We start from the raw sequence: 25,013 nt of genomic DNA, 5'->3' as shown, positions 1-25,013 counted from the left end.
CAAACACTTTACAGAATCAATATGATGGGACTAACAGTACATTTTGCTTGGGTTCCAGCACATCATGGGATTAAGGGGAATGAAATGGCTGACAGAAAGGCTTAAGAGAGTACTAATTGGGTGAGGATAGATATTAATGTTAGCTTTAGTATAACAGAAATAAAGGGTATGATTAAAGAAAAAACAAGAGAGAAGAAAAGAAAGGAAGGTGGTTATAAAGACTACTGGTCAAATGAGATGAACAGAAAGAATAAGGAGAGAAGAGATAATTATTTCACGGTTTAGAATTGGACATTACTGGACTAAATAGGTCATTATTTCTGATTTGGAAACATCAGACAGGGAAATGTGACTGTGGGGAAGATGAGACAGTGGAGCATGTTATTTTGAGTTGTAGGAAATATTTGATGCAAATCCATCCATCTATCCATCCATTTCCTTCACACCCTTGTCCCTCAGTGGGGTCGGGAGGGTTGCTGGTGCCCATCTCCAGCTGGCGTACCGGGCGAGAGGCGGGGTCACCCTGGACAGGTCGCCAGTCTGTCGCAGGGCAACACAGAGACACACAGGACACACAACCATGCACACACACACACGCACACTCACACCTAGGGGCAATTTGGAGAGACCAATTAACCTGACAGTCATGTTTTTGGACAGTGGGAGGAAACTGGAGAAAACCCATGCATGCACAGGGAGAACATGCAAACTCCATGCAGAAAGACTGCATCGAACCCAGAACCTTCTTGCTGCAAGGCAACAGCTCTACCAACTGCACCGCTGCATCTACCAATGCAGCCCCTATTTGATGCAAATAAATAAGTTAATTAAAAACCTTAGTAGCATGAAAATGAAATTTGATATTGTTGATTTATTGTAAAAAGATTCAGGAAGTAGAGGATATGAGGCCTTATTTTATTTTTTAAAACAGTGTAAGTTGTTTAATAGGATTTAAGTTTTTTTTATTTTTTGTCATGTGGTCCACACTCCTTACCAGTTGGTGGCGGTAATGCCTACCCTACGTTTCTTGCCAACCGCCATTAAAATTCAACAAGAAGAAGAAGAAGAAGAAGAAGAAGAAGAAGAAGAAGAAGAAGTGATAGGCCGTAGAATACAGGCTAATAACCAGAAGAAGAAACGGGGGAAAAAAAAAACGTTTTTGTGGTCATGGATTAAATATTTTTCAAGAATTAGTTTTCATCGATGGTTGATTTTTGGTTCCTGTGTACCCGGACCTGGAAGAACTTTGTTTTTGATATTACATTTCTTTGTTTTCTTGCTGCGAATCTCCGGTGAGTTCTATGCTATAATTAGCTTCGTTAGCTATCGATTAGCCACAAACTAATATTTTGCTTTTATCTATTAAAAGTTATATTGTAATTTCATTTTATAGTTTCAATGTTGAAAGAAAAAAATACTTGTTTATGGGTAAGAATGTATGTTCTCTACATGATGTTTTGTATGTGAATTAGCAATGCTTACAGCTAACTCACAAAGGCTATTCTGCTAATATTGCGGCTTTTTCCATTGAAATACTGATACTGATGAAGTATCTAGTAACAGTGAGTTATTTATTCCACTGTACGGAATTTAAGTCAATTCAGTGAATATTATGTTGTGATGTTTTGTTGAGCTAAAAGACAAAATTGGTTATCGCAGCTGGAAATTATTTTATATACATGGAGTTAAAAGATAAACTTTCACTGAAGTGATTTAGAATGGTGTTTCACACTACAGTGTTTTTTTGTTGAGACATCGCATGAAGAACGGCGAGAGAAGGATCCAAAAGAGCAGATTGAGATTGTGTCCACTACGATGTCAAAGAAGAACCTTCTTCTGTTCCACTTGATCGGTGGGATTACATATATTAACACTACCCGGGTAGCTACCATATAACATTCAGATCTGAAAACTGAACTGAACTGAAACCAAATCAAAGAAAAAGAAACTTTTGAACTTTACTGACTTGACTTAGGACTACTAAAAGAAAACATCGATTATTTTATTCTGTTTCGTTATTGTCAAAATGTGTTATTTTGTTCAACACATTGTTTCCCTTGCTCCTCCTGAGTTGAACCTAGTTCTGATGCGCTATTTAATTGTAAAGATTCATAGTCACTGATTTCTTTGTCACAGGTACAAGATAAGTACAATCTTACATAAAAATAACCGTAAAGACCTTCTGTGGGTCACCACAATTTCTTTTCTTGTTGTTTTTACATTCTATCAGGTTTTGATTGCTCTCTGTGAAGGAAATGCCTCTTGCACGCACTAATCTGTAATCTCTGAGGAAACATGCACAGAGCGGGAATTTCAGCCTTTTTGAACGTTTTCATTTTATGGATGAGATTTGAGGAAGTTTCTTAGAGAGAATCAGTTTTCTAAGTTAGCATTGCTACGTTATACTGCAGCAACTCTGAGAACGTGGTTAGAATGGATTCAGTTGACCAGGTCTCTTAGGGAGGGGGTTTTTCACACAAGTGAATAATGATGTTAAGAACATATTGTTTCATGTCTCAGAGGAAGGATTCTATTTTTTGTATGTATTACACTACTAGGAGACGCGTACAACCCTCCTGTGGGTTATACATTGTTTTTGTGTTCAGACTTGCGTTGTTCTGTTTGGAGGAATTTAAATTTAAAGGCATTTTATGTTATAGAGCAAACTAATTTTTTCTTTTCGACCATATCGAGATCATGAATGCTCTTAAAGGGCTGGTTGAGCCAGAATGTATTGATAAAACCCACAAACTGTTAGAATTAAACAGATCTGCCTCTGCATTTTATAATTAAATAATACTGATCAGTCCCTCCAGGATTTGGTGATTTATTTTTACAAAGAATAATAATAAAAATCCTCACAAAAACTAAGATTTTGTGGTGTTAATTTAAAAATCCTTGCAAGGAATTTTGCAATATTTGCATTTGCTTGTTACTCACCATGTTGATTGCAGGCTACAACCTGACATCTCCACCTGCAGATGATTTTGACCAAATTTAGTCAAACAAACTTATGATTTTCAGTTTTAACTCTTTTGAGGAAAAAAAAAGGAAAGCAAGTTAACAAAATCAGTGTTTTCATAATATATTTAGGAGTTAACCGTAATTTATTCAAATATGTTTTCATAACCGGCAGTGTTTGTGGAACATTGGGAGTATTAGCAGCTCCTCAGGGAGTTTGGACCTCCAGCTGAGAATATCTAAATAAACCCAACATGTTGACGTTTGGAGGGACAGTTAGTTACTGACGTGATCCACCAGGAGGACAAACCACAAAAAGAATATTTCTGTTAACAGTTGTTTCCTGATATATGAATACTAAGTGTAGTGGAAGGAAAAAAAGGTTTATTTTTTTTACTCCCCTGATTTCATGATAAATTTTCCTTCTCTTGTTCAAAATCTCAAGTTCTACATCTCGCAAATTACATTATGACATCAAAGGCTCAGTATTTCTTGCCAGTCATTTCAGAAAGTTAAGCTCATGTCATATAGAATCACCACACAAGGAGTGAAATGTTCTTGTTTCTTGTAATTTTGCTCACTTTTCAGATGCCATTTGTGCAAAAAAAAGAAAAAGTTAGTTTTCTCACTGTTTTTGAACAGTCTAATGCAATATTCTATTTTTCTGAGACATGTACTTTTGTTTGTTACTTGTACGTCATAACCATTAAACAACATTGTTTCACTTTCTGGGATGACTGGCAAGAAATATTACACTTTCACACAACATTCAGATGTTTTACTAGTATATTTCCTTTAGACTTGCATTTTTTTTTCATCAGTTGTCATGGTTATTTTGATTCCAATTTATGAGAATTACGATAAGTTTACAATTGCTTTGTAAAAGGTTCTTAATAAAAAATAGTGTCACGACAAGTAACTCAAACATGTAGGTACATTAGAACCACCTGCTGGTTTAGTGAGAAAGTCGGCTTGAATTTTTTTCTAGACAAAAATAATTATTCATGTTCCTAAAATTAATTAATAAAAAAAAATTCCCAGTGAAAACCGCTACAAGTTTAAAGGTTTATTAATGTAAGATTAGCAGAAAACTGACTTAGAAGTGTAAAGTTAACAGACTGTAAAAGCAACAAGACGGCACAAGAACAAAAGGCATTCAAACAGCTGCTGCCGGACCGGACACAGAGCTGCAGTAGTTCTGACCGGATGACACAGTCCAACCAGACTGGATGGACCTATAGGGTTGACATAATTTATCCAGAATGCATTGCATTGTGAACAACATAAAAAGGTTCATGTGGCAATATTTTATAAAAATTTCTAAAAACTAAACAACCTACAGTATTATGACTGTATTAGTTTTACATAGTTCTCAAATCTATTGTTACAATTAATCATGGGTCTCTTTTTATAAAATACCATGTGGATGATCCAGATGAAGACTTTTCATTATTTGCTTTTAAAAGAGGTTTTCTGCATTCTATGAAACTATGATGAATGAAACAAAAATCCAAAAGCACTTTGGTTCACCCAAATCTGCTCTAAATGAATTTACTGAACATGCCTACAGCAAGTGTTTTTAAAATGCCGTAACTGTTTTCTTGCTGAAAATGACCAAGTTTTCTTTTTTCGATCATGCAGATAGTACGGCTGGGTGCTGACGGCGGCCATAGAAGACGTTTGGTCTGCTCTGATTAGACCAAACTGAGGTGAGTCAAATTTTATCTTTCACCTCAGGTGACAGACAGTATTTCAAATTCAGAATATTGCATTGAGCGCCTTACTCTTCTGTTTGTCACTGAACCTCCTCATCCAGTACCATGCATGGCTCTTTACTGTCCTACATGTAAAAAGGATTTTCTGCAGCAGTTTTCAGAGTTCTTAACAGATTTCATTCCTAATTACTGTGAAGGCTTTAGGCTTCAGAGCAGGAATCTAATTGTACAGACTTTTCACAAATAATTTTTATTCTCCTCTATTAAACGTATTGGCCAGAAACAACAGAAAAATCTGTAAAAAAGCCCAGGAGGCAACCAAAACATTTTCTAGATCTGTAAAAATTGCAATAATTATTTCGGTCTTTTATTATTGTCCTATATAATTTTTTTCGGAATGATGAATACTATTGCATCTATTTAATTTCTATAAAGTCAAAGGTTATTCTTACTATCCTTTGCATTCTTCATCACATGGCTTAGGCAGCGATGGAGCAATGGCCGTCTGAAGTCCTCTGTTTGCTGAAGCAGTGGTTTATGTTAACTGTGTCGTACAAGTTTTTCTTGGCAAATGTCAGACATGTGGCCTCCATCAGAACGGAAACATTACTGGTGGACATAATCCTTTATGACCACAGTGTATTTAAACAACGGTTTTCAATGCCTCAAGGAAAAAAGTGACAGTCACATGTAGCCACTGGCAGGGCGAAGCCTTCTATTCTGGATTACGTACCAATAATTCATAGACAGTTTGGAGAACCTTTTTTTTTCCTTTTTTGTGATGCTAACTGTAGCATCTAGATATATTATGTCCTCACCGCTACATTCTCGGGGAATTTTTATCCTTTTATTTTAACACAGCAATATCCCTTTGGTGTGCATCATGACCCTCTGCAGGACATCCAGCTGCCGCAGGATGTCTAAAGCGGTGTGATTGGTCCAGCTTTAAATGCGTAAACTATAAACCTATCTTCTATAACCATATCTTTTAGGAATAAATCTGCTCCAATAGTGAAAAGCTCAGAGCAACATAGATGCTTGCAATCCTGCTAAAAAAAAAAAAAAGCGCAATTTTAAAAAAATTTTTATTTTCCTAAAAAAAACAAGAAAGGCTTAGCCTGGCGGTGGCGCTAGTAAAGCATGGCGGGCTGCCAGGCCTATAATATACTGGGGGAAACCCTGGTATTTATTTAGGTTTCTGTGTTCAGGTTAGTCTCTGTTTTGTCCGTCTATCCATTGGTTTGATTGTCTCCAGTTGTCTCTCGTTTCCCCTTCATTACTCCCCGGTGTATTTAATCCCACCTGTCTGTGTTTCCCTGTCGGTCCCTTGTTGTATGTCAGGTCACATCTCTTTGCCTTATGCCAGTTACTTCCAGTCATTGCCTTTGCTCGCCTGTGCTACCTGGTCTGGATTGTGTCTTCAATCATTAAACCATCATTTCTCTCACTTCAACCTGGGTCCACCATGTTTACCTCACCATCATCCAACAATTCATGACACCAGCATCTTGTAGATTCTAAGCAAAACCCACTTGAATCCAGAGCTGATGAGGTCCTTCGACAGACCTACAATGAAGAGTATATATATTTTTCTCATAGAAAAAACGTCTGCTGCCCCCGCGACCCGACCCCGGATAAGCGGAAGAAAATGGATGGATGGATGGATGAAAAAACGTCCCTAATGTTCATTTCCAACATCCAGTCTAATTGTCATCTGTTGAGATAGAAATCTACTGGGTTTTTTTTAGTTGTTTATAGCCAAAAATAATATCAAATTAATGTTCCAATCTCTCAACATCAGATTAACCAGGAATTCAGTTAACACTATCCAACATATAATAACTGGTAATTATCATTTGGATTATTTTCACTAGTAATATTCCAGAGGTGAAAGAAGGAAGTCCTAAAAATATGTTTGATATGGGATTCAAATGGTATATGCTGATCAAGCATCACTCCACAAACAAATTCAGCATGCAAAACAGGTAAACAGGAAGTGATTTGAATCGGTGTGCTTCACTTTATAGGAGTTTAAAAAGGTAGTTGTGTTCGAAGATCAGTTTTACAGAGCCAAACCTTAAAAACATGTGCCTCAGCTGATTAAATGCTATCTTTTCTCTGATATTCTGAAGGTTTGATAGATCTGAAGGGTGTTGTTTATTGCTGGTTTATTGGTTGTGCAGGTGAAGTACAACCATGATGAAGTACTATCCTGGTTAAGTTGGTTTTAATAATTTTCTGTAACACTTCTGTTGGTTTTGTTTTCTGGGAAATCAGGAAGCAGTTTAAGTATGTGGTCCTCTTTATGCCACTTGGGATTACTTTCCTTTTTACAACATGTTCTGTTTGGTAGTGTAGCAATTATAGAGCCACGACTAATTTATGTCAACAAGGTAAGAATTGTGAATTTTGCGTTTTTTATATATTGTACATTTGAATATCTGTTTCTTTGTCTTGCAAACTGTCATAAATTTCTTTTCAGGTTCAAAATGAGCCAATCAGAAATTGAGGCCTGGAGCCAGGAAGATGTTCATCGCTGGCTTATAACAGAAGTCAAAGTTTCTCAGAGTTGTGCTGATAAATTCATTAAAGAAGAAGTTTCAGGAGAATGTTTAGTCCTCTTTAAAAAGACAGACATTGTGGATTTAGGGATCAAACATGGTCCTGCTGTGAAGATCTCTTGTTATGTGGAAAGTCTGACTAAAGGATCAGGTCATAAGTCAGAATATCCTGCATATGTAAACACATGGACCAAAGAGCAGGTGAGCCAGTGGTTCCTGCAACATATAAAACTTTACAGAAAATATGTAGAACAACTTCTGGAGGAAGATGTTTCTGGAGATTGTCTGGTTTGCTTCAAGAAGCAGGACTTTCTGGATTTAGACATAAAAAGTGGTCCTGCTGTGAAGATTCTGGAAGAACTGAAAAAGCTGAATGACAGACCAGAACCAAGCCTTGAGCCAACAACGAGCCAGAGAGAAGGAGATGATGTTAGCCTGCCTCAAACTCTAGGCAATGCACAACCAGACTCAAAGAAGAAAACTGAATCCGAACCTCCATCTGAAAAGACTTCAACACAAAATGAAATGGAGACAACAAAACGAGAAGCTTTGGGAGCGACACACAAAACTGCACCGGTAAAGTTATGAATAATTCATCTTCAAATTCAAATTTGTGCTGCTAAATTTAACATACAACCAACATGCATAAAATGCTAGATCAAAGTATAAGGTATAATGAGGTGTGATATTGTGGTTAGACCAAAATACAGTCTGGAGTTGGAATGAAGTCGAGAGTTTATTCAACCAAAATAGAAAACTAACAAAATCAGAAGCAGGTGGAGAGCAGAAGCACTACAACAGAAGACAAAGGATATGATGGGTAGTAATGGAAAGAGGAAGTGAAAGAAATACAATTGAAAGCAGGAGTTTACATACACCATATAACCACACTTTCCCCTCCACACTGTCTGAATTTGTTGTTTTAGCTCAATTGGGATTAAACAAACCATAACGAGAGAAAAAATTTTAAAGACAAATTTTATTACTTTCTTCGAAGTCAAAAGTTATAACAAGCTTATAACCCTGTCATACCAATAGTATTTGGTACCATTGCCCGTAAGCTGTATGACTTGGGTCACACATTTTGGATATCCTTCCACAAGTTTCTCACAATATTGTAATTTTGACCCATTCCTGCTGACAGAACTGGGGGAACTGAACCATGTCTGTAGGCTGCCTGCTTGAACACGTCTTTTCAGTTTTGCCCATAAATTCTCAATAAAATTGAGATCAGGTCACACCAAAACGTTTGTTGTTCTCAGTAAGCCTGTCACGATAACACATTTTGCAGAACAATTTATTGTCTAAAAAAATTATTGCGATAAACGATACTATTGTTTTGAGACCTTTTGACACTGATTTAATGGAAATGACTAATAATGCATGCAATTTCCTGCCATAGTTAGATGCACTTTATTTTCAAAAGAACACATAACACTGTAACTGATGAACTAAAGAAACAAAACAACCAAAAATAAAATGGATTCTCAGTCTCCATTAACAAAAAACGTACTTGAATTAAAGCTAAACGACATAAAGCCAAAGTGGAAATAAATACTCCATTCAACCAAATCGGTGCAGATTATAAAGTCTGTACACTACATTGCTCTTCAGTAATAACTAGATTTAAATGGAGAAGATGGTCACATTCAACTACCTAATGCAATAGTTCACACTACACCATTTTCTGCTGCTATTTTCCCTTTACAACAATCTTAGATCGTTGGCCGAGCTAAGATTGTCGCTGGTGATTTCGTAACTCATCATCCTGCAGTGTATGGTGTGTTACGGTAGATCGTAGTGGCAGGTAGCAAATCAGAAAGCGCGGATTCTCCTCCGTGATTTCTGAAGGGAAATTACGGAGGGGAATCCCAAACAGCTGACAAGGCGCAACCCAAAGTCCAGCGGGCATTGGAGATGATTTGTGGAAACAACATTAATGTTTATTTCGTGCAAAGAATATAGAAATGACAAGAGGAGCAGTTGGAGCCAAATTGCTACCGCAGTTGATAAACCCGGTAACTTTTCAGCTGTTCTTCGTTAACGTGACATAAATAGGTTACAATGATTTTCATTCAGTCAGGACTTTACGCTGACTCTAGCCACATGCATCACAAGTAGATTCTAGTAAAGCATTGATTAATGCCTGGTTTTAAAAGTAGTTAACTGGACTTGTAGCCATTATTTTGTGCCCATGTGGCTGGACACCACAAGGCACGACGAACCCGATTGAACCGTCATACCTAGGATTTCTGTCAGGTTTTGAAAATGGGCCGACAGCCCGCCAACAACTCGTGTAGTGTGCCCTGGACACTTTGTATCTTAGATCAACAAGGCTGCGTGGGGTTAGGTCCCAGGTAGATTAACAGCCGTTACAATCTACAAATGCATAAATCTGAAAAGATAGACTGCAAGATATTATTGACAAACTAAATTAAAATTTTCATCTATGGCCTGAAAGACTGTAATGCCAAAGTGCTGTCTGTATTATGTGTTGTGTTTCATCCATATGTGGGTTTCTGGATGGATATGGTGTTATATGTTGTGTACAATCTGGTGCTAAAATTGAAAGAACAAGGTACTTATTTCTCTTACCATCAATGAATGAGAACTGACACAAAATCGGAAGCATGTTTGTCTTGACTATTACTCTATTATACCTATTTGGAAGTTATTTGTCATGTGTTAATTTATTTTCTAGCAAAAATGATGATTGATCTGGTTCATAATTTTAAACATAGCTACATGCAAGATTTTGCCACATTTTAGTGAACTTATGGTGACTCTCTTTCTCTCCAGGTGAAACTCCAGCCAGAGTCATCTCAGAGTGCTGTGATAATCAAAAACTTCTTGGATAACCTAAGAAAGGATGACTTTAAAAACTTTCAATTCCATCTATCAGAATACAAAAAAGAGGAGAATAACTCTATTCCTCTAGGGGCTCTTGAGAACAAAGACAGAGTAGACATTGCTCAGTTACTGACCAGCCATTTTGGGACTCAGAAGGCTTTACATGTGACAATACATCTTCTGAAAGAGATTGGGCAGCGTGAACTCGCTCGTAAGCTGGAAAGAAACACAGGTATGCAACTTATGGGTCACTTACATGAGACTTGTACACGTTTTCTAAACAAAATTTAAAGATTCACACAAAGTTGTGATAAACCCTTTTAACAAGACAACAAAAAAGTGATAAGTGTCAGTCAACAAAGGTTTCTTGTAAAAAGAAAAAAAAAATCTATAACCACTGTAAACACTTCTAAATGTACAGTTTGCCAAAGTTTTATACTTTTTAAAAATTCTTTTCAATGTTAATCTACAACCCCTGGCAAAAAGTATGGAATCCGCAGTCTTGGACGAGCACTCATTCAGACATTTCATGCTGTTAAACTCAGATCAAAAACATGATACAGTAATGCCATTCCAAAGTGCAACTTGTTGGCTTTCCGGAACACTCAAAGAAATTAAGAGAAAACATTGTGGAAGTCAGTGAATGATACTTTTATTGACCAAGCACAGGGAAATAAATATGGAGTCACTCAATTCTGAGGAAAAAGTGTGGAATCATGAAAAACACATAAACCACTCAAAATACATCACTAGTATTTAGTTGCACCACCTTTGGCTTTTATAACAGCTTTCAGTCTCCGAGGCATGGACTTGATGAGTGACAAGCGGTATTCTGCATCAATTTGGTGCCAACTCTCTTTGATAGCAGTTGCCAGATCAGCTTTGCAAGTTGGAGCCTTCTTGTGGACCATTTTTTTCAATCTCCACCACAGGTTTTCAATTGGGTTGGGATCTGGACTATTTGCAGGCCATGACATCGACTGAATGCGTCTTTCTCCAAGGAATGCCTTCACTGTTTTTGCCCTATGGCACGATGCATTGTCATCTTGGAAAATTATTTCATCATCTCCAAACATCTGTTCAATTGAAGAGATGAGAAAACTGTCCAAAATGTCAATGTAAACTTGTGCATTTATAGAAGAATTAACCACAGTCATCTCCCCAGTGCCTTTGCCTGACATGCAGCCCCATATCATCAAGGACTTTTTAAATTTGGTTGTTTTCTTCAGGCAGGCCTCTTCATAAATCTCACTGGAACGGCACCAAACAAAAGTACCAGCATCATCACCTTGTCCAATGCAGTAATTCCACACTTTTTTAATCAGAATTGAGTGACTCCATATTTATTTCCCTGTGCTTGGTCAATAAAAGTATCATTTACTGACTTCCACAATGTTTTCTTTTAATTTCTTTAAGTATTCCTGAAAGCCAACAAGTTGTACTTTGGAATGACCTTATTGTACATAATGTTTTTGATCCGAGTTTGTTTCACAGCATGAAATGTCTGAATGAGTGCTCATCCAAGACTGGTGATTCCATACTTTTTGCCAGGGGTTATACCAGTGACACTCCAGGCTTGCCTATGAAAAGGCATGCAGTGCAGAAGGTGAGGGGGCTTTAGTACCTTCCCCTTTCACCGTTGATGCCCCCCTTACAAAAGAATCCCATGAAAATCATATGTGGTTCCCATTTTCCACATGTGGTTGTGATTTTTCACATGTGGGTCACATTTCCACATGTGGTCAAGTATTTTGTTCATGTGTTCAATGTTCCTTACATCTTGTGATCACATAATTCTCACATGTGCACTATATAATTTTTTTCACATGTCAATATCATTAGATCACCTGACATACCCATATTACATTTATCAATACTTTTAATTACTTGATGGTGTCATTGTTATACATTTAAGATATATTTTATGAATGTACAACATATGTATCCACATTTCATATTTTTGAAATGTTATGTGAACAATAGAATAAATCTGACAAGCACACACTGAAACTAATCTAATGTAATTCCATTTTTATTTTTTCTAACATTGAAATCATTTTTAATTTATCAAAAATTGGATAACGTATATTAAGGAACATGTCAAATAAAAATCAATGAAAATATGACAGTTGGCACAAAAGATAATTTTCATCAGTTGTCCTAAGGCCGATAACAATATCAACATGACCTATTTTATGCAAGACACAAAGTTATAATAAAAATAGGATGGCCTAACAAAATATACAAACTAACTTACTAGACAAATTTAAAGTGTACTAAAGTTTATTTATATTGCACATTTATAATAATCCTAACTGACCAAAATGCTTCACAATAATTACATCATAGATATTTAAATGACAGAATAAATACAATTAAGTTTGATGAAAAAAAAAATATAATAAAAGTTTCAGTGAAATACCAAGAAAAGTATCGTACGAAACAAAATCCAAGAATAAGCTAAGAGACTAAATGAAAGGAGTGAACTGATGTGACAATTACAGTCAAACTGGGTCCAGGCTGATGAGATCATTTGAATAGACTAACCGCCATGCTACAGTACACAGATATCCAAGTACATCTAGCTTTTGATTGAATGTAATTTTTTTTGGTATTTGTATGGCCCTTTGTACTATCTATGAATCACTTTTCACTTTGTTTTTTCAGGTCAACCAGAGCAGTGTCTTTCCAGAAATTATAAGAAGACAGAAGCTAACCAAGGGGAGAAACTAAAGATGTTATTAACTTGTGGTGGAAATTCACTAGACAGTTATGCCAGATTTGTTATTGTTGTAAACAAAAGCAGACAAGAACAAATTCAGTACCTCAACTTTCTTAGTAAGCTGAAACTGTTTTGTGTCTTGGACTTTGACCCAAACTCGCTCACTTCAGGTGGACTGTGTAATTCATACAGAGAGTCGAGGGTGGCTAATCTGCATCTGCCAGTACAATTTCAGGGACAAATAGAGGCTGTAAAAAAAGATCTTAACCTCAATCTCCAGACCAGCTGGGTCTTCTGTAATGGAAGAAATGACCTTGAAGGAGACAAAGAACTGGAGTACAGAGAATGGTATAGGAAATCTTGCAAAACTGTTGAACAGTTAGTTTCCTTTATCTGCAACCCTGACGTTTTTCTTCATGGCCGATGGCTGATCATATTCCTCCTTCTTTCCCCTGTATGTACTGAGAAAGATCCAGTCTTTGATACCTACAAATCTTTTATCAAACACACAGAAGAGAAAAACATTATCTGTATTTGTGAGTCTCAGTCTACATATCTGAAATGGAGGGAACTTATTCAAGAAAAGTGTGACTTTGACATTGAGCATTTGTCCATAAATGAACTAACTCTGAGTGAGATCAATGGGACCATAATGGGCCTGGGACCAGTTACTCAGTCATGTACACGTCTGCTTCCTTCTTCTGGTTCCAGTGCTGTCGTTCTTAAACAGAAGGATGAAGATCTACTGACAGCTCTGAAAGTTCTTGCCTCAAATGAGTGTGAAAACGTCTATGATGAAAGCAGCTCAGACTTTCAGGAGTTCAGAATCAAGGTTGAGGAGGACTTCTACAGAGGAGCCAAAGTGAGTTGGTGGAACTTCTACTTCTGTGACAAAGACACAGAGAAACCATTTATAAAGAGAGAAAAGCATGAAACTGTGAAGAAAATGATCAGATCACAAAAGACACATTCAAGCAATGCATGTGTCTTGCTGAATCTATTTCATGATCCAGGATGTGGCGGTACCACCTTAGCAATGCATGCAATGTGGGAACTCCGTAAGGAGTTCAGATGTGCAGTTCTGAAAGACGACATGTTGCCAAAAACTGAGGTGGCCAACCAGATCCGACATCTGATGAAACTGGAAAGTGAGAAACCGTCACCAGTTTTACTTCTGATTGATGAATCAAAAGAAACAGAAAGCCCTTCTGATCTAGTGAACTGCATCCGTCAAGCAGTTGAAGATTTATTGGACCGTAATCTAGATGAGGGTCAACACTGCAAAGTTATCATCCTCAATTGTGTTCGTTCACATAATCCTAAAGAGCAATACAGACAGCACAATCAAACCCAAAACCAGTACATAACCGCAAAGCTGACGCCACAAGAACAGAGGGACTTTGAAAAGAAACTCAAAGATCTCCAAGAAACCCATGAGAAACCTGAAAACTTTTACAGCTTCATGTTCATGAAGAACAATTTTGACAAAAGTTACACAGAAAATCTTGCTCGTAACACACTAGAGCATTTTGACTTTAGCACCAAAGTGGCCCAGCTCTTTTCCTTTCTTGCCTTACTCAAAACATATGCTGGAGAGTCAGAAATCGCTCTGTCTCTCTGTGAGGATTTCCTTCAGATGAAGATTCGCTGGGAACAGGACTGTGTTTTGGACAGAATGAGCCCATATTCAAACTTCCTCATCATAGACTCAGTGAATGATTGGGGTGGATACAAAGGAATCCGAATTCTTCATTATGCAATAGCATCTGCCTGTCTGGATGAGCTTGAGAGGAGTCATAATCTGAAAGTCAGTGATATCGTCAAGGAGATTCTTCACTGCGATCTTTTTTTCAGTGCTGGTGTTGTTAAACACAAATTCATGCTCTCTATTCAACAAATGCTGATTAAAAGACGAAAGCGAAAGAAAGATGGAGAGGAGAGGGAACCATTTTCTCCTTTGATAGAAAAAATCCACAGCCAGGAGGGGAGACAAACTGTCCAAGAAATCTTTGAGAGTGCATCATCAAGATTTGAAATGAGTGCATCTATTCCTCAGGCATTGGCAAGATACTTGTACATCAATGTGCGTGACTTTACAGAGGCCTTAAAGTGGGCAGAAAAAGCTAAGAACATTAAAAATAATCCCTACACCTTTGATACAATCGGACAAATCCACAAAAACAATCTGAGGTTTAACATTGAAAGAGAAAAGCAGGAGAACACACACAACCCTGAAGATTTGCACAAAAATATTGAAATAGCCATTAATGGGTGGAGAGCTTTCCAAAGAGCTCAGGAACTGTCAGACTTTGAGAATGAAAGAGAAGAAGAAACAGCTGATGATGAATCAGAGGACTATCCCAGAAAATGGTACAATGTTTACGGTCATGTCAGCATGCTTGAAATCTCTTTCCTAATCTTTGAAATACTGAGCAGATTGCCTTTCTTTGAAAAACACGATCGTTCTAAAAAAGACTACTTGAGAAGTTTTCTTAACAAATCAATCCCAATCAACAGTGTTTACAGAGAAAACACAGACATTAACAACAGGTATGTTGAGATCATCAAAGAACATGAGTTATTTCTCATCAAACTTAAATCTGAAGTCAAAGAAAAGTTTGATTTTCTTGACTCTTACTTTGCCTACATCAAACAAAACTCTGAGTATGACAAAACCAATCATAGAACAGTAAGTGAACTTTTTAAAAAATACGTTGATCTTTTCTGTGCCACACTAGATGAAAGGAGAAAAGAACAAAAAGTCAAAACCAACCTCAACCAGAAATTGGATATTGAAGAACGAAAAAGATTTCTGGAGATGTGTCAAGCAGATACTTTCTCTGGAGTACTTCAGTGTTTGGATAAGTCTGCTGAAGAGACAGAAGAGATAACACAATGCTATGCGTTTTTACTACAAAACGCTGTCCATGAGAGAAATCATTCAAAAATAAAAATCAACTACATTATGTCAAACATAAATCTTTACCACTTGAATGCAAACTCTAAACATGTAAAGAAATACAGTGAGCTCTGTACTCTTCTTTGAGAGATTCTGCAAGATGTAGGACTTCGACATCCTTTCCCAGATCCATATTTTCTGGCTTTGCTGTTATTCTGGTCAAATCCTTTAGAAGAAAACACAGATATAGCAAAATATGTAACTGCAATTCGACAATGTTCTCATAAGCACTTGTCCAAGTTACTTAAAAAGAGGAGCACCATTGCTTACTTTTACTTAGGTAAAGGAGAAGGACTGAAGAGGCTGGTTTCAAAACCCTCACTGGATGAGCGTTTTCTAAAGAAAATGAATCGAGATGTCTTAGCACAACTTTGGAGAGATGGAGACATATTTAAGGAAAAATCAATAAGCAATCGGCTTTACAGAGTGAATGGAACCATTCAACAGGGGGAGGTTTACGCCAACTATGGCAAACACAAAATCCCAGTACGTCCAGCATGGATCAGTGGAATAAGAAGTGGTTTCAGTACTGAAAAGGTTTCTTTCTACATTGGGTTTGCCATCAACGGGCCCCTTGCATATGACATCAAATATGAAACATGAACAGAAAGACCCGTAACCTGGAAACTGAACCTGGATAAGCAGTCAAGGCTAATACTTAAAGAATGTTGAAGACAAGATTTAGAAGTTATTACATACCTTCTGGCTTTTTATATTTAGCTTTAAATATTCTCTCGAGGAGGCATATTTCTTTTCGCAATTTCCAAACTGAACAGGATTCAGTTAAAATAGAAAATAAAAGGATGATTGCAGATGTGAACAAAGTAATTTTCAAGATATGTGACTGAGCAAATGTTGAGTAATTAGTGAAGGTATTACCCTTTACTTTGAATATGAGGTCAGACGTGGTCTAAAACAATAATAAATCATCTACTTATCCCCTCTTCTGTAGAAGACCAACGAAATTAAAATGATCTTGACTTAGAAAAATGTCTTGAGGACGTTGCTGAATAAATATTATCATTGAACACTGGGCCACCACAGAATAACCTGCTCTTCTTTTTACGTGTACATAGTTGTTTATCATCATGTTCAGTTCATGTCACAGAGCATGTTTTTGTAATATTCCAGTTTAAGTTTGAATTATGTACTTTTATGTCTGAAGTTCTTAATTGAAAACATGTTAACTCTTGTTTTTGTTTTATGAAGATGCTCAACTTCTCAAATGTTATAACTCAGTTAATGTCTGTAGTTCTCTTCAAATTTATATAAGATTTAATGACTTTTTGTTATTTCTGAGTATGTCTGAGATGTTTAAAATTTTCCTTTCTCTAAAGAACCAGTCTTACATAGCAATATGTTTATTGTACTTTATAGTACACATATATATATATATATATATATATATATATAGTCATTGAAAAATATGGTCAGCATTTAAGTTAAATGTGTTTTTTATTCTTTTGAACACAAAATATTTTCAAAGTATTTCTGTTACAACATATGAAAGCTTTGAATTTCGAGCTTCGATTCAAGTTCTGTTAATCATATCTATCACTTCTGCTTCCGTTGGAAGAATGTTATTATTTAACAATTACATATTTACTCATTGCATTATTACATTATCTTTGTATTATTTATATTCATTCTTTGATACTTATCTATTCATATTCATTTACCAATTTTGCTCATTATATTGCAATTTTACATTTAATGATTACATTATTTTTTGATTATATTATTCTTTTGTTATTTTCCTCAGACAGCATATTTGATGTTTGAAGTAAAACCACTGACTGTAACATGACATTGTTTATAAAACTAAGTTCATAAGTTAATTTTCCTACTTATGAGGTGATGACTGTCAGTGAGTCGAGGAACCATCTCCTCCAAGTGTTTTTGCAGGGCAGCAACAAGAAGTATGCTGACCTAGACTCTTAACTCTTTGTTCTTCTTCTTGATTAAGTAAAAATCCATCAAACAAACATTTGTGAGTATCTGTCTGAGTGATTTTTACTATAACAGTGCTTGAATTTATTTTTTTTCCATTACAAATTGGTGCTGTGATCCAGGTGCTTCAACTGAATGTCCAAGGATGTTGACGACCACATTAACCGTGTTTTCAATAGATGCCTTATTTGTCAGTATTCCACAAATGTTGGAAAAAAATCACAATTCTGCAATTGCACTTATTCCATTAAAGAAATAAAATTAAAATCACGTAAGCTTGTTCACGATAAGTCATGTATAGCCATGGCATTAGCGTTCATCTATCGGCCTCAAGAGCGTCTTTTTAGGTGTTGGGCTGACGAGCCCAACACCTAAAACCTACACCTGCATATGTAGCCGCACCTTGGGAGCGGCTACATATGCAGAGTTTGGGGGAAACGAGATTTTACAGAAGAGGTATGAACACGTTGAGATGTCACAAAATTAAGTGTGATACTGTGAGAGTTCTGGTGGAGCCAGCTGCACATTGTTCAGGAAAAAAACTTTAAAAAAACAATCATCCTACAACTTTCTGTCGTCTTCGGTAATTGCCAGTATAACATCCGGCTGTTGATCACGTGACTCCTGCGATGCCAAAATGACAACGTTTATTTGTGGAGCACATTTAAGCAAGCAAGTCAGTTCAAAGGGCCTTACTTGATTGTAAACAGTTATAAAACAAGCAATAAACATTACATTTTGTCAAATGCCATAGACCAGGGGCATTTTGAGAAAAGGGGAAAATCCATGAGGAAACAAGGAGATGGAACAAAAAACAAAACTACAGAAGGAAACCAGCAACGGGAGACAACAGGGAGGATCGAGGAGTAGACAAAAGGATCAGGCAGGGAGGGAGTGAGAATGAGAGGCTCTAATACTGGGAGTATAAAAGACCTAAGCTCATGAACTAACTGATTGCAGGTGTGAGTGGAGGCAGTAAGAGGCAGACTGAGGAGAGAGAGAGGAAAAGTGAGAGAGAGGCACTTGGGGTAAGGGAAAGTGTACAGGACACTAAAAAATAAATTCAACACTACAGAATTATGCACGGGCTGCACAGTGGCGCAGTTGGTAGAGCTGTTGCCTTGCAGCAAGAAGGTTCTGGGTTCGATTCCAGGCCCCGGTTTTTCTGCATGGAGTTTGCATGTTCTCCCTGTGCATGGTGGGTTTTCTCCTGATTCTCTGGTTTCCTCCCACAGTCCAAAAACATGACTCTCAGGTTAATTGGTCTGTCTAAATTGCCCCTAGGTGTGAGTGTGTGTGTGCATGGTTGTGTGTCTCTGTGTTGCCCTGTGACAGACTGGCGACCTGTCCAGGGTGACCCCGCCTCTCACCCAGAGTGTTAGCTGGAGATGGGCACCAGCAACCATCCTGACCCCACTGAGGGTGTAAAGAAAATGGATGGACGGATGGAGAATTATGCACACAATAAATAAACAAGAGTAAATAAGAATATCTATAAAAAAATAAACATAACTACAAACACTAAGAAAGACTGAACTAAAGTAAAACCAAAATATAGCTGATCTAAATAAAAGAGGAACTAAGAAACACAGAAACAAACAGAACCCAAAACCCAACTAAACAACCCAAGATATGACATTATAAACTGCAGAACAAATCTGATGAAGTATGAAACTTAAACATGGTGTATTTGCTTCTACTGTTGCTATAGCACCGACATCAAATTGAGTTTATTTCAAAATAACTGACTAGATGGAAACTTGAGTAGGTTCAAAAGTTTATGTTCCCCTTTAACTTTCCACATTGGACCTCGTGAGTTTTTTACATGCACTTTTACAAGTCTTTTTTTTTGTGGTTTCAGGGAACGGACAGGACACCCCATCGCTTTCACATCGTCTCACCATGACATCTTTTACACCCTTTCTAAGCAGTGAGCTAAGACTGCAAGAGAGTTCAAGGGATCTGGTGGATGAGCAGGAGATAGTAGACAAACAAACCAAACCCAAATTGTTTTAGAGAAAAACTTATGTTTCTATTAAGCAATTTTATTTTCATAATTTTAATTTGCGCTGTAGAATAAACTGGAATCACAGACTGCTTTCCATAATTTTATTTACCCTGTACTTTATTACAAGTAACTGACTTTGCTTTCAAACTTCTCCTTTGTTAGTTATAACCAAAAGTCCAGTGGAGCTGGGGATTTACAATATGCTACAGATATACCTCAATAAATATCCATATTATCAAATAGAGAAACTTGAACAATATAGTCCTCACAATTTGGCAGAAATGATCGGGGTTGTACATCTTACCAAAAAAGACAAAAGACACAGAACTTTGTCAGTAAACAATTTATTTTAACACAAACCAAAAACCATCACAAAGTTCCAAACTGACGTTTCGATACGGTTTAGAAATAAAGTACGAAATCAAACTCAACACATCTGCTTTTGTCAGGGGACACAGAGAAAAACAAACAGAATATACTTCAGTCAGATGGTAGAAAAACAGCTTTTTGCACCATATGAATAAAAAATATTTGACAAAAATATGTGCTGGACTATGAGGGATGAGCCTTTGTTGAAGATTTAAAGGGAGACTGAAACCACAACAAGATAACAATTGTGTCTCCTACAGATAAGATTCTTTTTTTGAAGAGTCATCAAGTATTTGTTCAGCAACATTTGGAAGATGTGTTGTGCTGTGGTGGCGCAGGGGTTAAGCACAACCCACATATGGAGGCCTGAGTCCCTGACGCAGCTGTCACAGGTTCGAATCCTGGCCTTGGCGACCTTTGCTGAATGTCTTCCCCCTTCTCTCATTATCCACTTTCCTGTCAATTAACTAACAAATAAAGGCCACTAGAGCCAAAAAAATAAAAATTTGGAAGACAAAGTCTTTTGTGTTCCCAGATATTCAAGTCGCCTGACACACAAATGGTGTTTTGTGTTGAGCAGAGCAAGCAGAGCTGCAGCTATGGTAAAGTAGCAGTTGTACGAGTAAAAGAACACAGGTATAGACAAACACAACAACTAACGGTACCCAGTGGGATTCCTCAGGGTTTTCACAGATAAAATCTATTCAAGCTACTGAGAAGCAATGTGCTGAGGTGGCAGTTTTAGAATATTTTCAACATCAGTTTTGGTGGGAAACTAAACTCAGATGGTGGATTACAGACATTTCAACCATCTGTAGTTTCGCCCCCAAAATACAGAAACGTTCCTTATACAAGGGATCTATGTGTCTGACACCAGCTGTGTTTCCATTAATAATGAAACGGCGCAAATTAAATTTATGACAATCAAATTGCTTAATAGTTAGGGTTAGGGTAGGGTTAAGTTTTTCACTAAAACAATTTGGGTTAGAGTAAGGTGTTTTTTCAGCTGTATCAAAATTGGTTTATTTTGTAAAATTCCAATAGAAACAATGTTTTTGCATCATCGGGGTCACATGATCGACACTGGGGTACTACTACTAGCATAAACCACAAAGAAGACGACGACAGGAAGTGGTCGGAAGATGGTTTTTACCGACTCATAGCATGAACAAACTTATTCACATGTGATTTTAATTACATGTCTTATTTAATAAAAACATCACAATTACGAAAGTGTGTTTTTTTTATGACGTTAGAATATTAGGAATATTGTCTAAGTTTATAATGGAAACACAGCTAATTACACGATGTTTTATGACTTCCTGCAAGGATAATCTGAGAGAAAAACTGTATGTGTTCATTGTTTTTTTTAGTTACTAAATATTTCATGCATCAACAACATTTTTTAGCTTAAAACATTAATCAGACTAATGTAGCTGGGATGAAGTAGTTTTCCCACCCAATTACAAGACAAGTTACAAAATCTGACGGTACAAATAGCAGCAAACTGGCCAAGTTCTCATTAAAACATAACCGCTGAGCATTTCATCGTAGGAGGTTTCCCACTGGGTTTGCATTGATTCATTCATTTGCATTGATACTGTTGAGCAGAGTAAACATTTTCACACAGGCACAAGGGTTTGCCTCTGCAGGCAGCAGGTTTATAGCCAGGCATGAATCCCTGACATGTTTATACATCGTCTTGAGGTTAAGACTATTAAAGAGTAAGTTTCATTTGGAGAAGTGGAACTGCCTGTGGTTAATAGGAAACTGAAATTAAGTATGACAACTACTGCAATGTGAGGGCGACGCCTCAGGTGGAGCCGAGTCGGAGTTTTGTTCAAAGTTACATTTGCAAACCTAAAAAACCGTAAAGGCATTTATGGGCTTTACACAACACCCTCCCACCTCCCCAAAAAACAAACAAACCACTAAATGAGAGCAATAAAAAAAAAAGCGTATTAAATCCTCTACTTCTACTACCGACACATCGTCTACACAACTGTTTTATCTACATCTTTATAATACAAATCACAGACAAAACCCTTTTGAAAAAGTGTTTCTCGCTTCTCTTTCCCTTCCTGCTAACCTCTATGCCATAAACAGCTCAGTATAAATGGTAACATACTCAGACACCATTTGTTTGGTATTACTGAAGGTTGCAGCACATAAAATATATTTTTTTAACATTTATTTTTATGGGTTCCAACAAATTTCCCCTCATCTGTTTATGATGTGATATATACAATAATTACATTTTGTGGATTAAGAGCTCTGGTTCCAAACCTGGGGGTTGAGGCTCTCGACCCCCAGGCATCTCTTGAGACACAAGCAGTAACTTGAGATGGAAAACTTAAATGGTGACATGTGAGTCTTCCCTTTTAACAAACTCCTCCATCATACTGTACATGAATGGTGAACTGTAGCCCAGCGTTCTGAACGCTTTCGGCTTTCCGTCAGACATCTGTCCCTCTTTGCTGCTGAACACCAACTTCCTGAGAGGTGGCCTCTAAATACTGTCCTAAAAATATTTTAGACTCTGAGAAAATATACATGAAAGTTGTTCAAATTTCCAAGAGGCATCAAGCTGAACATCCTAATTTATTTGTGCTTTAGCTTCAGAGTTTGACAACATGCAGCAGAGATTGTGTCCTTGGGGAAATGTGGACAATATCCGTACCACAAAGGAGTGTTTAGAAAGCAACAGATGTTGGGTTTTATATTCACGATTTCACTCTTTGCATCCAAGTAATATTTTCAGCTTGTTGCACAGAGTATCTGCACCTGACGGATAACACTGACCAAGAGGCCAGAGGTCACAGAGAGAGTGTGGGAAGCAGAAGTATTCATCGCAACTGATATCATCAATGATTGATTTCTTATCACTGTGCAGCTCTAACTGATTACATGTCAGTGTCTTCTCACCCTGGTAGAGATCCAATCTTACTTCATAATGGAACAATGGCAGCTACAAACACCCTGGTGAGCTATGCTAGCAGTGTCTATGTCATTAATATGCATTCAACTGCTGCTTTATTAGCTACTCCTGTTCAAATGTGCAGGGGAGCAACTACACATTATTCAGGTAGATGCGAAAACATAAATCATAAATTAGAATCTGATTAGTTAATTATTGAAATAATTGCCAACTTATTTAGTAACTGAAGAAAACAGAAATTAAAGAAAGCTTAAAGAACAACACTCAAAGCAGAAATTAAGCCAAAACTGTACAAAAATATATATACACTAGATAAAAAAAACCCACTGTCTGTAAATCTGTTCCATACAGAATTCCTCAAGGGACAGTATTAGCTTCACCTGATTCAAATTCTTAAAAAATTAATATCCATTTAAACAATTTCTGATATCCAATTATTAATCGGAAAAAAAAGTCAACAAATCAGTCAAACACTGTGTGGATGTTACATCAAGCAAGCATAGCTAAGATTTTCACGTGCTGATGTTAGACGGATAATTTAGCTGCAGATGCTTCCTTTACTACATATGATCAAGCATTTACTGGAGGTACGCCGTTATTGCATTTTAGGTCATAAAAAATGTATCTTCTTAATTACAAAAAGAATTAAAATTATTTGTTTATTTGCACCTTTTAATGTATTTCCAATATAAAATACTTAAATAAAAAATGCAGAATGTGCATGTTTTCTTTTAGCCGATTGATCAATTATCAGAATAATCTATAGATTAATCTATAACTAAACTATTATTAGTTACAAACCTACACAAATAGTAAAGAAGTCAATCACAAGAAATATATTTATGCATCTGGAAGTGGATAGGATGACTTGTTGAAACACTATTAGAGTGTAAGAAGGAGGAAGAAAAGAGATGTGAGTAACTTTAAATGTGTCATGGCTGTTTAAAAATGAGAAAACATCTAATTAGCAGATAGACACATTGGGTCAAGATGAAATAAAACCAACTGTAGCTAAGGTAACCACTTGCTAGAAAAGGTGTAAAGCCGATACAACCAAGGAACACCTAACAAGGCAGCAGGTGAGTCTATTGTTCCCTGATTAGTTCTTGTAAAAACGTACCAGTACCGCCTGCGGTTGCATTCCCACTTTGATTTCTCCCTGGTGAAACTAATCTTTTTCCATCTGACTCTTGCTTAGACGTGAGCCACTTTCAGGCTTACTTAAAAAGTCGTCATATCGTAGCTTCACCAGGTTTAGGTGTTGAAGGCAGAAACAGCGAGAATCCTGAGCAGTTAGCATAGCTAATATAAGAGCTAGCATTAGCGTTACATGTTTCTAATGTTAAAGAAACAAGAGACCTTTGTACTGTTACCTAGAAGTTGTCTAAAAACATGCATTTGAAATAATAATAAAAAAAAAAAAACAGCCTGTTGACCTGTCGTTTGTTCTTTCAGAGTTATACAGGATAAAAACAACCTTTTTATTAGCTGAAATCTAATGCTTTGTCAATAACAACACCTCATTCCTGTGGTATTGTTTATCATCAGGATGTGATGCCTGATATTACCATGATCCTGTTCCATCACAGCTTTTGGGCGGTGAGGTAACAAGGCTAACATGCTTTACAGGAGCTTCTTGGACTGCGGTTGGTTGGAGCCTTTGGAGGAGGAGGAGCTTTTAGCATCAGCTGACAGCAGAGCCATTATGTCCTGAAAGGCCTTTTGGATCTGAGCTCCAAACCTGTGGGAGTCCTAAAGAAGCAAAGATGAAGAAAAGAAAAAAGGGGAAAATAATAAAGAGTAAACATATATATATATAGTTTTATGTTGTTGCATTACAACCACAGACACAGAATGTGTTTTATTCAGACTGTACTTGTTGAACCAACACTGTATAGGCCAGAATTGTCTTGGTAGACAGCAGGGCTGAGACGATGAATCGGATTAATCCTGATGAATGACTGAAATAATCGTCAACTG

The 25,013-nt window shown here is 36.9% G+C and overlaps 2 protein-coding genes and 1 long non-coding RNA gene across 3 annotated transcripts in view; 1 reads left to right on the top strand and 2 right to left on the bottom strand.

The window, feature by feature from the left end:
* Positions 1 to 25,013, bottom strand: part of LOC108166503 (uncharacterized) — a 123,871-nt gene that overhangs the window by 16,595 nt on the left and 82,263 nt on the right. The window lies entirely within an intron of this gene.
* LOC103468299 (sterile alpha motif domain-containing protein 9-like) lies at positions 1,077 to 17,755 on the top strand. Its single transcript, XM_017306369.2, has 5 exons — positions 1,077 to 1,292; positions 4,603 to 4,670; positions 6,276 to 7,813; positions 10,037 to 10,319; positions 12,755 to 17,755. The coding sequence occupies exons 3-5, from the start codon at positions 6,968 to 6,970 to the stop codon at positions 15,853 to 15,855; spliced, it is 4,230 nt and encodes a 1,409-aa protein (XP_017161858.1). The 5' UTR covers positions 1,077 to 1,292; positions 4,603 to 4,670; positions 6,276 to 6,967; the 3' UTR covers positions 15,856 to 17,755.
* cpt1a2b (carnitine palmitoyltransferase 1A2b) overlaps positions 20,055 to 25,013 on the bottom strand; it is a 33,246-nt gene continuing 28,287 nt past the window's right edge. Inside the window, exon 19 of the mRNA XM_008415266.3 lies at positions 20,055 to 24,785. Coding sequence (XP_008413488.1) covers positions 24,657 to 24,785 — 129 coding nt within the window. The 3' untranslated portion in view covers positions 20,055 to 24,656. The remainder of the gene's footprint in view (positions 24,786 to 25,013) is intronic.

Source organism: Poecilia reticulata, chromosome 8 (genome assembly GCF_904066995.2).
Source record: "Poecilia reticulata chromosome 8, P_reticulata-male-v2, whole genome shotgun sequence".
Classification (NCBI taxonomy): domain Eukaryota; kingdom Metazoa; phylum Chordata; class Actinopteri; order Cyprinodontiformes; family Poeciliidae; genus Poecilia; species Poecilia reticulata.
Note: the sequence above shows the minus strand (reverse complement) of the source record. Positions and strands in the feature narration are given on the sequence as shown.